This window comes from Pristis pectinata, chromosome 14 (genome assembly GCF_009764475.1).
Source record: "Pristis pectinata isolate sPriPec2 chromosome 14, sPriPec2.1.pri, whole genome shotgun sequence".
NCBI lineage: Eukaryota > Metazoa > Chordata > Chondrichthyes > Rhinopristiformes > Pristidae > Pristis > Pristis pectinata.
This window is the reverse complement of record NC_067418.1, coordinates 1,622,011-1,637,104: the sequence shown is the minus strand read 5'-3', so window position 1 is coordinate 1,637,104 and position 15,094 is coordinate 1,622,011. Positions and strand designations below refer to the sequence as shown.

Sequence of the window (15,094 nt, the reverse complement as noted above, 5' to 3'; positions counted from 1 at the left end):
CCGAGTGCTGGTTCTCGATTCTGCCCCTTATCCCCGTTGATGGGGCCTTGTTGTGCAGCACATGGTTTCCATGCACTACTATTTGCCTAATGACACACACCTGAGTTCCATCGAGAGACTAGTATAAGAACCCTGGTTTCACAAACACTGTTTGCCAGATTATTGGTCTATCTCTGGGTATACTTAGTCTCCTGGCTGCTTCAAGCCATTAACTCTAGAGCAGTCCCAGTTTCGTGGTTTCTCCTGGAAAACCCTGTTCCTGTGTCGGGACTCCACCTCAGAATCCCGATATAAGATTCCTTCTGTTCACTGTTTTGCGTTTGGTACTGAAGAAGCACCCCGACTCCAGTCTCGTTCCAGTGTTCCACATTTGGGTTCTCCACAACCTTGCTCTTTGTGTGACAATAACAGCAGAATAGAAGCTGTCCTTGAGGTTTTTGTATCTTCTGCCCAATTTGTGACTGTATAGGGAGTACAGTAGGGGGCACCAGTGTTGAGAATAATCATGGTGGAGGTGTTGCTGCCTGTCCTCACTGATTGTGGAGGTCTAGGATTCAGTTGCAGAGGGAGGTGTTGAGTCCCAGGTCTCGGAGTTTGGAGATGAGTTTGCTTGGAATTATAGTATTGAAGGTGGAGCTGTGGTCAATAAACAACAAACTTCTTCACAGCCTTCCAAATTTATTCTTTAACCAATTATTTTTATCAAGTCAACTCATGTTTATTGTCATTTGCACAAAGGCTCATGACAGTCTGAAGGACAAAAAATATTTCCAGTTCCCTCTGGTTCTTCATTGCGAGTCCTCCTGGTTCTTGGGCCTCCTGCCTTATTATTCAAAACCCCTCATGATTTTGAGCTGCCCCATGTAAGGAGAGCAGTCCCAGTTCTCCAGTCTCTTCTGTGCCACATTCAAAGCTGTGACATCCTTCCTCAAGCATGGACCCAATCTGTCAGCTGTTTGAACCTTAACAGAAACAACTTCCTCCAACTAACACCAAGTGCTACTTAAGCTAGTCTCCAGTAGATTAAAGATGCATCTATTTTTCTGCTTTTCTTTAAAGAGAGGCCAGTGAATTAATCAACAACATTGCGGATCTAAAATATGCAAATGAGAAGTTGCGAGAACAGAACGCCAGCCTCCAAAAAGCCTTGGAGGTGTCGGACGAGACGAACTTGCAGTTGACAAAGGAACTGACAAAAGTGAAGAACCAACTGATGAGGTACCTCGAGGGCATTCTTTCTATTCTGCAACTGCTTTAGGTTGGGAGTAACAAAAGACAGAAAGACACTTTCTGCAACCTCACGATGTTGCTAAGCAGTTTACAACCAATGGAGAGAAGTTGAAGCTCTGTCACGCAGTCCAGCAAAGGTAGCATCCAAACTGTGCGCACAGCAAGATCCCAAAGCAGTGATATGGTGACTGTTGGTCTAATACTACATGTACTATGATTTTGAAGGGTGCAAAATATTTGTCTAGCATGCCAACACCAGGGAGAATTCCCCTGATTTTCTTCGAGATAATGCCATGGGATATCTTGCATTCCCCTGAGGAGGCTGCCAGAACTCAGGTGAAACACTCTGTCATGGTGGCACCAATCAACAATGCAGCTCTTTCTAAGCACTGCCCCTCCAATAGTGCTGTGTTCTCCCAAGTGTGGCATTCCATCAGTACTGTCCCTTGGACAGGATGCTGCTGTTCATTACTGACTCTAGAACATAGTGATGTTCCCTCAGTCCTCAGTACTGCCCCTCCCACAGTGCAACCCTCCCTCAGTACCACCCCTCCCACAGTGTGGTTCTTCCTCAACATTGGGTTGTCAACCTGGACTTCGTGCTCAATTGCCTGGACAGGGACTTTCTGGAGAGAGTTCCAGGGTATTGTCTCCCCCACCTCCCTGTGTGAGGAAGTGCTTCTTGACATCACCCCCTGAATGACCTGTTTTTAGTTATACATCTATCACCCTGCTCTCCCCCACCTGGGAAATAATTTATCCCTAGTTACTCTATCCAATCATTTTAAATAGGGCAGGCGGTTAGCGTTAAATAGTGTAGTGGTTAGCGTAACGCTATTACAGTACCAGCGACCCGGGTTCAATAATGACCACTGACTGTAAGGAGTTTGTACGTTCTCCCCGTCTCTGCGTGGGTTTCCTCCCACATTCCAAAGACGTACGGGTTAGGAAGTTGTGGGCATGCTATGTTGGCGCTGGAAGCGTGGTGATGCTTGCGGGCTGCCCACAGAACACTATGCAAAAGATGGGACTAGGTTGCTGTTCTGATAATGAAACTTTCCACACCGGTGCTCTGAGATGTCTTCCCTTTTTCCGTAACCAAGATCCACCACAGATCATGGACTATCCCTGCATCGGTTCCATTTCCTGCACATCCGTTCCCCCGGTCCTCATCTTCCACCCCACCAGCCTCCACATTAAGGGATCAGTCCCCATACTTTCCACCAAATTGATGCCACCACCAGACACATCTCCTCCCCTCCTGGTGTGCCAAGGGGGGGGGGGGCCATTCCCTCCATGAGTCATGACACCCACTCGCCTTCTCACAGCACCCTCCCACGAACCCACAGGAAGTGCCACACCTGAACCTGCCCAGCATCCAGGGACACAAACATCCCCCCAGGTGAAGCAGTGATTCACTTGCACTTCTTCCAACCCTATGTACTGCATTTGGTGCTCACAGTGTGGCCTCGTCTACATTGGAGAGGCTAAATGTCGATTGAGTGACTGTTTTATAGAACTCCTCTGTTCATTCCTAAGTCACCTGTCCCTTTAATTCTCAGTCCCACTCCCACTCTGACCAAGAGGTTGCATAGATTGGGACTTTATTCCCTGGAACGTAGGAGATTGAGGGGTGACCTGATAGAGGTGTATAAGATCATGAGGGCCATAGACAGGGTGAAAGCACATAGTCTTTTTCCCAGGGGGGAGGTGCTAAAAACAAGAGGGCATAGGTTTAAGATCAGAGGGGAGAGATTTAAAAGGGACATCGGGGCAGCTTCTTCACACAAAGGGTGGTGCATATTTGGAACGAGCTGCCAGAAATAGTGGTTGAGGAGGGCACATTAGCAACATTTAAAAGCCATCTAGATAAGTCCATGGATAGGAGAGGTTTAGAGGACTGTGGGGCCATATGTGGGCAGATGGGATCAGCTCACTGGCCAACACAGTTGGCATGGACGAGTAGGGCCGAGGGGCCTGTTTCTGAGCTGTATGACTCTATGACACTAACCCAAGGCTGAAACATGCACAAGGGCTCTCAAATGCTCTTGAGACTCAAGTGATCTTTACCCCAAACGTTGACCTCTGGCTTACAGTGGCAAAAAACGAAGGGTTTAAGACTGTTTGCTCTGTGAGGAGGGTGAAGTTGTGTGTTGTTGTTTTCAGTTCTCAAAGAACAATTCGCAGCATGCACTCCATGGTGGACGAGTTGGAAGATGCAAGGAGTGCGGGAAGAGATGCATGGGAGAGAGCTCATCAACTGGGGACACAATGCAAAGAGCTGGTATGGACACACGCACTTCCAGAAATTGTTCAGTTATTGACATATCACAGTAAAAAAAGACAAAATTTTGGCTACAAGATATAAAATTGCTTGCTTGATTCTTTTGGGGGTTTGAATCTAGCATATTTTTGAGATGGAGATACTGTTCTGAATCGAAATTACAAGTAATTGGTAACGATACTAAATACTTTTCCATCTATTTCTCTTTTTCAATCTTTTTATTAATTTTCAAATTAATACAGATTAATGTATAACATCAATGATTATACATGTGATACAAAGAGATCGGGAGGACAAGTCATGACATATATAATCATAAAGAATAAAAAATATAAGCTAGACCTCATGGTCTCTTAGTAAGCGAATATAATACAAAAAAAAATCAAAAAGGGAAAGAAAAAGGTTTATTGTATAATAAAAAAAGAGAACCCCCAAATCAAAAGAATTATAATAAATTCGAAACAAACTAAAAAAATTCAAGAGAGGAAAAAAAACTGGACTGATATTTCTCGATGAAAAAAGAGCATCACTATGTCGTCAGCTCCGCTCCTCGAAATTCAAGGCTTATCATTTGCATCTATTTCTAACCACATAGAAACATAGCACTGTAGGAGGCCATTTGGCCCATTGTCCTTGTGTTTTGCTCTTTGGACGATCTCTCTGTTTAGCTCTGCTCCTTTGTTCTTCTGCTACAGCCCTGTAAATGTTTCTGTTTTTAGATGTTGATCCAATTTCTTGTAGACAGAACGTTACAGGATGCAGCAACTGGCTGTGTAATTAAACAAGAATCTCCTTTCTGGTCACCAAAACTCCTGCCTTGGGAAACGATTTCTTCTTATTTATGCCATTAAAACAGCTCTCAGGATTTTCTGCAACTCTATCGTCTCCCCATAACCTTTTTTTTCAACGGTGAGACACAAGGTGTTAGGAAGAGTCTGGGTGTCTTTGTACACTGTAAGTTGACGTGTAGGTACAGCAAGTGATTGCAAGGGGAAAGATGTCTTACTGCAGCTATATAGAGCCCTGGTGAGACTGCACCTAAAATATTGTGTACAGGTCTGGTCTCCCTAACTAACGAGGGAAGTCTCTGCAAGAGAGGGAATGCAACAAATTCTCAGAAAATTAATTCCTAGAATGAAGAATTTTGTCCTAGGAAGAGAGATTAAGCAGGTTGTGTCTGTGGTGAATCAGAATCAGCTTTATTATCACTGACTTATATGATGTGAAAGTTGTTGTTTTGCGGCAGCAGTACAGTGCAAAGATATAAAATTACTGTAAATCACAAAATAAATAGTGCAAAAAAGGAATAGTGTTCATGGACTGTTCAGAAATCTGATGGCGGAGGGGAAGAAGCTGTTCCTGAATCATTGAGTGTGGGTCTTCAGGCTCCTGTACCTCCTCCCCGATGGTAGTAATGAGGAGAGGGCATGTCCCGAGTGGTGAGTGTCCTCAGAGGTGGAGGCTGCCTTCTTGAGGCACCGCCTCTTAAAGATGCCCTCGATGGTGGGGAGGGTTGTGCCCGTGATGGAGCTGGCTGAGTCTACAACTGTAGTAGTTGTACAAAGAGGTTAGTGCAGGAAGGAAGCACTGAGGTAAAAGATCAGCCATAATCTTATTGAATGGCAGAGCGGGCATGAGGGGCTGAATGGCCTACTCCTGCTTCTACCTCTTTTGCCTTGTTCTCTGCTCTGAGACCCCCTGCCAACCTCCCAGCTCTCTCCACAGAACGGCCATTGCTCATCATATAATTGTCATGTGAAAAGTGCCTTTGTTAGTCTGAAACAGCAGTGCAATGGCTTCTCTTCCATGTCACCCTGTCAATAGATTTGTAGCCATTTGAAGGGTATGATTTTCCGCAGGTAGCTGTTGAGGTACTGTGAACTGGTGCGGTGGTGTCTCTGCAGGCCAGCAGTCTGGATGGAATGAGATTTCCATCAGTGCCCAGGAAGCTTCAGTGCTGGAGACCCATTACTGCTCATTGGTCCAACTTGTTCCATCACACAACAACCCCAAGGCTGTGGGGAGAGGGCACGGGAGTGGGAATAGCTAGATTTCTCCAACAGGAAGCTGTTATGGACTTGATGGGCTGAATGGCCTCCTTCGGTGCTGTGGATTTAGACCCAGTGATGATGGACTGGTGATATATTTCCAAATGTGTGACTTGGAGGGGAACCTGCAGGAAGTTGTGTTCCCAGTAGCCTGTTGCCCTTGTCTTTCCAAACAAAATGCACTGCAGTTACTTCAACAGAACCTCTCAAACACTCATCCTGGTGTTTGCAGTCACGGGTTTGGGAGGTTGTGTTGAAGTAACTGTGGTGCATTTTGTAGATGGTACCCTCTGCGAGCACTGTGGCTGGTGGTGGAGAGAAGGAGCGTTTAGGATTGAGGATTAGGAACCGACTGAGCAGGCTGCTTTGTCCTGTTTTGGTATTGGTTTATTATTGTCACTTGTACCGAGGTACAGTGATAAACTTGTCTTGCAAACCGATCGTACAGGTCAATTCATTACACAGTGCAGTTACATTGGGTTAGTACAGAATGCATTGATGTAGTACAGGTAAAAACAATAACAGTACAGAGTAAAGTGTCACAGCTACAGAGAAAGTGCAGTTCAGGTGATTGTGAGGTCAGAATCCATCTCATTGTATAAGGGAACCGTTCAATAGTCTTATCACAATGGGGTAGAAGCTGTCCTTGAGCCTGGTGGGATGTGCCCTCAGGCTCCTGTATCTTCTGCCCGATGGAAGAGGAGAGAAGAGAGAATGTCCCGGGTGGGTGGGGTCTTTGATTATGCTGGCTGCTTCACCAAGACAACGAGAGGTGAAGGACGGTGTTGAGCTTCTTGAATGTCTTTGGAGCTGCATTCACCCACTATCCTGATTTGTACCTTGCAGATGGTGGAAAGGCCTTGGTGTGTCAGGAAGTGAGTCACAACTCAAGACAACAGGAGCAGGAGGAGGCCCCTTGGCCCCTCAAGTCTATCCCACCATTCAACATGACCGTGGCTGATCTACACTGACCTAACCTCTTCTTCTGTACCAGTTCCCCATCACCTGCAATTTTTTGATCTTTCAAACATTTACCTATCTCCACCTTAAATCTATTCCCCGGGGGCAGAGAATTCCAGAGATTCACCCCTCTCTGACACAAGAAATTTCCACACATCTCAGTTTGCTCCTCATCTTGCTGCTATGTCCCTTTGTTTGTGACTCTCCCACTAGGGAGAACATCTCAGTACTTACCCTGTCAAGTCCCCTTAGGATCCCATATGTTTGAATAAGGTCACCTCTCATTCTTCTAAGCTCCAAGGAATATAGGATGTCCAGCCTCAGGCTTCCCTGTGGCCACAATATTTGTAGTACTGATCTAGATGAGCTTCTGGTCAGTGGTGTCCCCTAGGCTGAAAATTGGAAGGGCCTGTATGCGTGCTGTATTGCTCTGTGACTCTATCCCTGGGTGCAACCACACCTTGACTATAGCGTGCAGTCTTGGTCCCCTTGTCCGAGGAAGGATATCCTTGCTGTGGCGGGAGTGCAGTGAAGGTTCAGCGGACTGTTCCCTGGGACATCAGGACTGGTGTATGAAGAGAGGATGGGATGACTGTGCTGGTGTTCGCTAGAGTTTGGAAGAATGAGGGGGGACCTTACTGAGACTTATAAAACCCTGATGGGACAGAGTAGATGTGGGAAGGATGCCCCAACGGTGGGGAAGGCCAGAACCCAGGGTCACGGTTGAAGGACACAGGGGAGGCCACTTAGGAATGAGATGAGGAGAAATTTCTTCTGCCAGAGGGTATTAAATAAATAAATCAGTTTATTATTGTCACATGTACCGAGGTACAGTGAAAAACTTTGTGTTGCATGCCATCCATACAGATCACTTCATCATACCAGTACATTGAGACAGTACAAGGGAAACCAGTAGCAGAAAGCAGAATAAAGTGTTACAGTAACAGAGAAAGTGCAGTGCAGGTGGACAATAAGGTGCAAGGCCATAACGAGGTGGATTGTGAAGTCAAGAGTCCATCTTATCGTACTAGGGGACCATTCAATAGTCTTATAACAGCGGGATAGCAGCTGTCCTTGAGCCTGGTGGTACGTGCTTTCAGGCCTTTGTATCTTCTGCCTGATGGAAGAGGAGAGAAGAGAAAATGTCTGGGGTGGGAGGGGTATTTGGTTATGCTGACTGCTTTTCCATAGCAGCGAGGTGTAGACGGAGTCCATGGAGGGAAGACTGGTGTCTGTGATGCGCTGGGCTGTGTCCACAACTTTCTGCAGTTTCTTGCGGTCCTGGGCAGAGCAGTTGCCGTACCAAGCTGTGATGCATCCAGATAGGATGCTTTCAGTGATGCATCTATAAAAATTGGTGAGAATATGGAGACCTTAGCACTGGTAATGCCATTGAATGTCAAGGTTAGTCTTTCCAGACCTTCCTGATGGAGATTGCCATTGACTAGAACTTACATACTGAGAATATTATTTGCTACTGGATATGTTTCGGTCTTGCTAGAACCAAACATGGACTTATTCCATTATCTAAGAAATGGTTGAAGTTTACTTGCTCTGAAATACAACTGAAACTTAGTTTATTTTTGTAGAGGAAGGAGAACGAGGCTCTGCTTACACAGCTGTGGTCAGCATCTGGAAAGGTAGGTGCAGTTACTTTGTGCATTGACGGAGTTTATGAAGGCCACCCTGTGATATTGCCAACACTGGGACACAGGAGAGACCGCAGATGCTGGAATCTGCAGCAACACACACAAGGTGTTGGAGGGACTCAGCAGGTCAGGCAGCATCCGTGGAGGGAAATAAACAGTCGACGTTTCGGGCCAAGACCCTTCATCAGGACTGGAAAGGAAGAGGGCAGAAGCCAGAATAAGAAGGTGGGGGGAGGGGGAGGACACTCGCGGGTAGGGGACAGGTGAGTCCAGGTGAGAGGGGTGGGTGGGGGAGGGGGAGATGTGAGAAGGTGATAAGTGGAAGAGGCAAAGGGCTGAAGAAGAAGGAATCTGAGAGGAGGGGGCAGTGGGCCATGGAATGAAGGGAAGAGGTGGGCAGGTGGTGGGGGAGGGGAATGGGGTGAAGGGGCCACAGAGAAAGTGCAAACAAAAGCGGGGGGGGGGGGGAGAGAATGGAAAACAGAGGGGAGGGGTTACCGGGAGTTAGAGAAGTCGATGCTGATGCCGTCAGGTTGGAGACCCCCAAGGCGGAATACGAGGTGTTGCTCCTCCAACCTGTGCCTGGCCTCAACGTGGCAGCAGAGGAGGCCGTGGACAGACACATCAGTGTGGGAGTGGGATGTGGAATTGAGGTGGGCGGCCACCGGGAGGTCCTGGCTGTTGCGGCGGACGGAGCGAAGGTGCTCGACGAAGCGGTCACCCAATCTGCGTCGGGTCTCCCCAATGTACAGGAGGCTGCACCGGGAGCACCGGATGCAATAAATGTCACCCTCGGACTCACAGGTGAAGGGCTGCCTCACCTGGAAGGACTGTCTGGGACCCTGAATGGTGGTGAGGGAGGAGGTGTAGGGACAGGCGTAGCACTTGGTGCGGTTGTAGGGATAAGTGCCGGGAAGTTTCTGCTTCACCACCGTCAATGTAGCCCTCACCCACATCTCCACTATTTCCTGTACGTCTGCCCTCACCCCATCCCCCCCCCCCACCCCCCATCGACATAACAGGGACAGGGTTCCCTGTCTGCACTGCGACCCCCTTGTCTGCTCGTCCCTCCCCATCGATCACCCTCCCCGCACTTATCCCTGCAACTGTGCTGTGTCACACCAGCCCCTACACCTCCTCCCTCACCATCTCTGTCACCTCCCTAAAAATTTCAGTCGCCCCGCACAAAGCCATGCTGACCATCCCTATCCCAGATGTGAGTAGATCCTGTCCCTAACAATCTTCTCCAATAATTTCCCTACTTCTGATGCAAGGCTCACCAGCTGATAATTTCCTGGTTTGTCGCTACTGCTCTCCCTAAGCAGAGGAACAACATTTGCTATTCTCCAGGGTTCCAGCATCAATCCCCGCGGTACACCACTGGTCACAGACTTCCAGTCAGAAAAGCCTCCTTCCACTGCCACTCCCTGCCTCCTATCACCAAGCCAATCTAATCAGCCAGCTCGCCTTGAACGTTGCATAGTGTGCCTACTGGGACATGCCCAGAAAGGCAGACCAAAGAGAAAAATGACGGCAGGTAAAAGTGGCCAGTTCTCATACAGACAGAATAAAAGAGTGAGTTATTTAAAGTTGGAGAATTTAACATTGAGTCTTGCAGTCTGCAGTTTGCTCTGATGGAAGCTGAGGTGTTGTTCCTTGAGCTTGTGTTTGGCTTCAGTATAACAGTGTCACTTTGTGTTTTACAGAATGTTTTGTTTGTTCTGTAGATCGAAAAGATGGAGAGGGACAAACGACAGCTGAAGTATCAGATAGATGAACTGCTGACCCAGAAAGCTGACCTGACTGTAAGTATTTGTTAATATTAATGTGTTAAAATGAAATAAAAAACAACTGTTGATTCTGGAAATCTGAAACAAGGCAGAAAGTACTGGAAACACTCAGCAGGTCGGGCAGTATCTGTAGAGAGAGAGACAGCTAACGTTACAGGTCACAGCCCTTCATCAGAATTGGAAAAGAGAGAAAAACAAGTTAGTTTTAAGTTACAGAGAAGGGAGAGAACAGATGATAGGATAAAGGAAGATCTCTGATAGGGTGAGACCTGGTTACAGGGGTCAATGGGGCAGGTAGAGAGGTGATTACACCACTTTATCTGTGTTATGTGTTGCTAATGGCAGGGCAGAGGGTCGTGCCCAGCAAGTCTGGCTATACTATTGGAGAGAGCAAAACTGAGCTAATATCACAGAGAGGTGACCTACAACAGAAGTGGAGGGTTATCAAGCAGACAGAGGAAGTGGATTACCTACAGTTGGACAATTGGATGTTGAGTCCTGGAGGCTGCAATGTGGCCAGCTGGAAGGTGAGATAATGTTCCTCAGGCTTGCTTTGGGCCTTATTGTAACAGTGCCAGAGGTCCCAGACCGAGAGATCAGAGTGGGAGTGGTATGAGGGATTCAAGAAACAAAGGGTCCTGACCCAAAACGTTGACTGCCTGCTTTTCTCCACGGATCCACAGATCTGCAGATGCTGGAATCTAGATGAAAAACACGATGACGCTGGAGGAACTCAGCAGGCCAGGCAGCATCCGTGGAGAAAAGCAGGTGGTCAACAGTTTGAGTCAGATTCCTTCTTCAGGACTGAAGATAGGAAAAAGGGAAGCCCAATATATAGGAGGGAAAAGCAGAACAGTGATAGGTGGACAAAAGAGGGGAGGCGGGGTGTTTTTTTATCCCCTTTCTCTCCTTACCTGTGACTCATACCCCAGTGGATCTGCTCTCCCCTCTTCCTGCGCACCTGCCCATCACTATCTCTTACCTGCATCTACCTATCACCTCCCTGTGCCCACCCCGCCTCCCCTCTTTTGTCCACCTATCACTGCTCTGCTTTTTCCCCTACATACCCTCCCTCGGTACTACCCCTCCCACAGTGTGACCATCCCTCAGTTTGTCCTTTGACCTCAGTTTTGTTTGATGAAATATCATAAACACAAACTTTCTCAGGACAGTATCGCTGATCTATGTGTTTCCAGTGGCCTCTCACAGCTGGAAGGTTTATATCTGAATCCGAAGTCTGAAGATGATTGGCTAGGATATATACAAATATTAATGTTGAAGGAAGATCTGCTTTGTATGTTAATCAAATGTAGAAAACTGCTCAGGGATAAGATAGAATGACTTGTAACCATGAAACTTACCAGAAAACTGTAGCGGTTCATGAGGGCAACTCCACCAACCTTCCTGGGCTGGAGAGACAGTTAATGTCCCATGTCCTAGAATAAATAAAAAAACTCAGCATGGAACCACTTCAGAAATTCTTCAAAACCAATTCCAAACTTGTTGTTTTAGAGGTGTTAAAGTCAAAGTCGAGTTTATTGTCAGATGCACAAGTCCATGTGTGCACAGGTACAATGAAAAACTTGCTTGCAGCAGCATCACAGACGCAGCATCACAGACACAGCATCAGATAAGTAGCATTCACAAGAAAAACATAAATTAGACAAGTTTTACAAGAAAGAAACAATTAGAACAAAGAAAATCCATCTTGGTGCAAAGTGATCAAAGTGGTCATAGTGTTGCTAAACTATTCTCAACACTGGTGCCCCACAAGGCTGCGTCCTCAGCCCTCTACTCTACTCCCTATACACTCATGACTGTGTGGCCAGATTCTGCTCTAACTCCATCTATAAGTTTGCAGATGATACCACTGTTGTAGGCTGTATCTCAAACAGCGATGAGTCAGAGTACAGGAAAGAGATAGAGAGCTTAATGGAATGGTGTCATGACAACAACCTTTCCCTCAATGTCAACAAAACAAAAGAGCTGGTCATTGACTTCAGGAAAGGGGGTGGTGTACATGCACCTGTCTATATCAATGGTGCTGAGGTCGAGAGGGTTGAGAGCTTCAAGTTCCAGGGAGTGAACATCACCAACAGCCTGTCCTGGTCAAATCACGTAGATGCCACGGCCAAGAAAGCTCACCAGCGCCTCTACTTCCTCAGGAGGCTAAAGAAATTTGGTTTGTCCCCTTTGACTCTCACCAACTTTTACCGATGCACCATAGAAAGCATCTTATCAGGATGTATCACGGCTTGGTAAGGCAACTGCTCTGCCCAGGACCGCAAGAAACTGCAGAGAGTTGTGAGCATAGCCCAGCACTGTGATAAGACTATTGAACGGTTCCCTTATACAATGAGATGGACTCTGACCTCACGATCTACCTTGTTGTGACCTTGCACCTTATTGCACTGCACTTTCTCTGTAGCTGTGACACTTTACTCTGTACTGTTATTGTTTTTACCTGTACTACATCAATGCACTCTGTACTAACTCAATATAACTGCACTGTGTAATGAATTGATATGTGCGATCGGTATGCAAGACAAGTTTTTCACTGTACCTCGGTACAAGTGACAATAATAAACCAACACGTGTGCGCAGACCATCAACCACCCACGTATTCCAGTTCTACACTAATCCCATTTTATTCTCCATGCATTCATGTTTTGTGACTCCCTTAAATGAATTGGGAGAACGATGTCAGGTTAACCTAACAAGCCTTGATCTGACGTTGACGCATAATATCTAGGAAAGAAAAACTGTTGGATTCACTCAATATCCCAACCTGTGTCACATCTCAGCTTGGAGTTTCTTCGAATGCAATTTATTGCTTGTTCAACAAAATTGGTAAATTGGTTTATTATTGTCACCTGTACCGAGGCACAGTGAAAAACTTTGTTCTGCATGCCATCCATACAGATCATTTCATCACATCAGTGCATTGAGGTAGGACAAGGGAAAACAATAACAGAATGCAGAATAAAGTGTTACAGTTACAGAGAAAGTGCAGTGCAGGCAGACAATAAGGTGCAAGGCCATAAAGAGGTAGATTGTGAGGTCAAGAGTCCATCTTATTGTACTAGGAAACCGTTCAATAGTCTTATAACAGTGGGATAGAAGCTGTTCTTGAGCCTGGTGGTACATGCTTTCAGGCTTTTGTAGTTTCTGTCTGATGTGAGGGGGGAGAAGAGAGAATGTCCGGGGTGGGTGGGGTCTTTGATTATGTTGGCTGTTTTACCAAGGCAGCGAGAGGTATAGACAGAGTCCATGGAGGGGAGGGTGGTTTCTGTGATGCGCTGGGCTGTGTCCACAACTCTCTGCAGTTTCTTGCAGTTATGGGCAGAGCAGTTGCCATACCAAGCCATGATGCATCCAGATATGATTCTTTCTATGGTGTATCCATATCAATAATGGTTCAGGCCAAAATCTGCCCAATAAATCAAGAGTACTGTGTCACCACAGGTATTTACACTGCTGTATTAGCAAATGTGTTGGAATCAGGAGCAGATGTACCGCTATCTATTTAAGTAGATTCTCTATGAAGTACAGTATAAACAGAATTCGTGACCTAAGCTACAGCAGCTGGGTTTGTTTCTCCAACCAAAATGAAGTGGTTGGAAGTTAGGGAAAACAAATGACGTGCACCAAGTTAACCCCAGTGACACATGGCAGTGTGGTACTGGGGCAATGGCCGAGTTGTCTCCTTTGGAGCCAGGAACAGTGGGTCACTTCCAATACAGCCTGGTATTTTATGTGATGAGTTCTCTCTTTAGGTTTGTGTTCTTGTTTTTCAGAAACAGATTCATGAGGCTCAAAACCTGCTGATTTCCAAAGATGCTTTGATTTTTGAGGTATGGAACATGGTTGGATTTCTAAAGAGTTAGTTACACGCCCATAATTTGTCAGTAATTCCAGAAGAACAAATGTGGTTAACATTCCCCTGAAATATGAAACCAGTTGGCCTGGATATGCATATAGTCGATGGAAACTAAGAAGATATGGCAGCACGTGAGAAGGAACATGGGTGAGTGGACAGCTTAGCTGGAGTTGGGATGGTGAGCAGATGTAGAGGGACAGTTGAATCAGGGGACAGAGAGGGGTCAGACATCCAGCTGTGAAGTAGAACGTTCTAAGGAGATTAGGAAGAGGATGAGGGAGATTTAGAGCTGTGGATGTTCACCTACGGGAGGGTTGTGGGAAATGGTGGCAAATTGACAAAGGGAATCCTGGCTCTGACTGTTACTCAGCAGTCCAAGGTACAGATTTATAAAAGGCATTGGTTAGGCCAGTGAGAATTGTGCACACGTCTGGCCACCTCCTTGCAGGAAGTGTAACGCAGTGTTGCAGTGGGGGTCATGAAAGATCCAAGTGAATTCCAATGAAGGGAGAGAATTCATTGAAGAAGGGTGTAAATAGGTAGGAGTTTGCACAGGTGTAGTCAAGCTTGTAGGTGATTCTGTGATCTCATCCCAGTCCCAAGAATGACCCTTCTCCTGAGTTCACCTCTTCCAGCCTGAGCAATTGGCCATTTGGCATAAAACATAGAACACAGAACAGTACAGCACAGGAACAGGCCCTTCGGCCCACAATATCTGTGCCAAACATGATGCCAGACATCTACCTGGAATGCCCACTAAACCCCCCCTCTAACTAGCAGTTAGCGTAACGCTTTACAGCGCCAGTGACACGGGTTCAATTCCGGCCACTGTCTGTAAGGAGTTTGTACGTTCTCCCCGTGTCTGCGTGGGTTTCCTCCGGGTGCTCCGGTTTCCTCCCACATTCCAAAGACGTACGGGTTAGGAAGTTGTGGGCGTGCTATGTTGGCGCCGGAAGTGTGGCGACACTTGTGGGCTGCCCCCAGAGCACTCTACGCAAAAGATGCATTTCACTGTGTGTTTCGATGTACATGTGACTAATGAAGATATCTTATCTTATCTTAAATCTGAGCTGGGAGTCCTTTACCACAGGGACCACTGAGGCAGAGACCCAAAGATTGCTCAGAGGGAACTGGGTAAGGATTTGTGAAGGAAGAATATAAGGAAACATGGGAAAAAAGGACAGGAAAATGAGACCGCTCCAGCAGGAGAGCGCTGTTTTACTGAAACATCTCTGGGCCAAGGCTGTCTGTTT

At 46.6% G+C, this 15,094-nt stretch overlaps 1 protein-coding gene across 13 annotated transcripts in view; it reads left to right on the top strand.

Annotated features, from left to right (window-relative positions):
• Positions 1 to 15,094, top strand: part of mrvi1 (murine retrovirus integration site 1 homolog) — a 239,359-nt gene that overhangs the window by 27,014 nt on the left and 197,251 nt on the right. For 12 of the 13 annotated variants that reach the window (XM_052028841.1, XM_052028840.1, XM_052028843.1 and 9 more), the window contains exons 8-12: positions 1,060 to 1,218; positions 3,397 to 3,514; positions 8,112 to 8,162; positions 9,899 to 9,976; positions 13,759 to 13,815. In XM_052028841.1, coding sequence (XP_051884801.1) covers positions 1,060 to 1,218; positions 3,397 to 3,514; positions 8,112 to 8,162; positions 9,899 to 9,976; positions 13,759 to 13,815 — 463 coding nt within the window. Of the gene's footprint in view, positions 1 to 1,059; positions 1,219 to 3,396; positions 3,515 to 8,111; positions 8,163 to 9,898; positions 9,977 to 10,679; positions 10,730 to 13,758; positions 13,816 to 15,094 lie in introns of those variants that run through there. The other variant, XM_052028845.1, reaches the window with a different exon arrangement.